The following is a 329-nucleotide window of genomic DNA, read 5'->3' on the forward strand; positions in this document are numbered from 1 at the left end:
CAATATACAGACGCGGTAACTCCGACGAATCCTTGGGCCGCAGCGAGGACTTGGCGAGGGAGATCGAGAAGGCTGGGAAGATGAAAAGTTGGGAGCAGTGTGACCTCAGGTCACCTTCAAGCTCGTGAGGTCAAATCAGGCCAAGATATCTTTGATGCATAACGGGTCTATTGTTAAGGACTGAGGACTGGCTTATGATAAGCTGCCAGAATAGCTAGAAATATGTTTGCCTTAACATTTGACGGACTTAGGAGTTTACATCGCTTTCACTTTTGATATCATTCTGATACACATGCGTCTTTAATACCAAATTTAGCCTTCAGGCTAAA

The 329-nt window shown here is 45.0% G+C and overlaps 1 protein-coding gene across 1 annotated transcript in view; it reads left to right on the forward strand.

Annotated features, from left to right (window-relative positions):
• LOC119585906 (achaete-scute complex protein T4-like) overlaps window positions 1-329 on the forward strand; it is a 28,421-nt gene that overhangs the window by 19,458 nt on the left and 8,634 nt on the right. Inside the window, exon 3 of the mRNA XM_037934628.1 lies at window positions 11-124. Within this exon, the coding sequence (XP_037790556.1) occupies window positions 11-124 (114 nt within the window). The remainder of the gene's footprint in view (window positions 1-10; window positions 125-329) is intronic.

Source organism: Penaeus monodon, chromosome 20 (assembly GCF_015228065.2).
Source record: "Penaeus monodon isolate SGIC_2016 chromosome 20, NSTDA_Pmon_1, whole genome shotgun sequence".
Classification (NCBI taxonomy): domain Eukaryota; kingdom Metazoa; phylum Arthropoda; class Malacostraca; order Decapoda; family Penaeidae; genus Penaeus; species Penaeus monodon.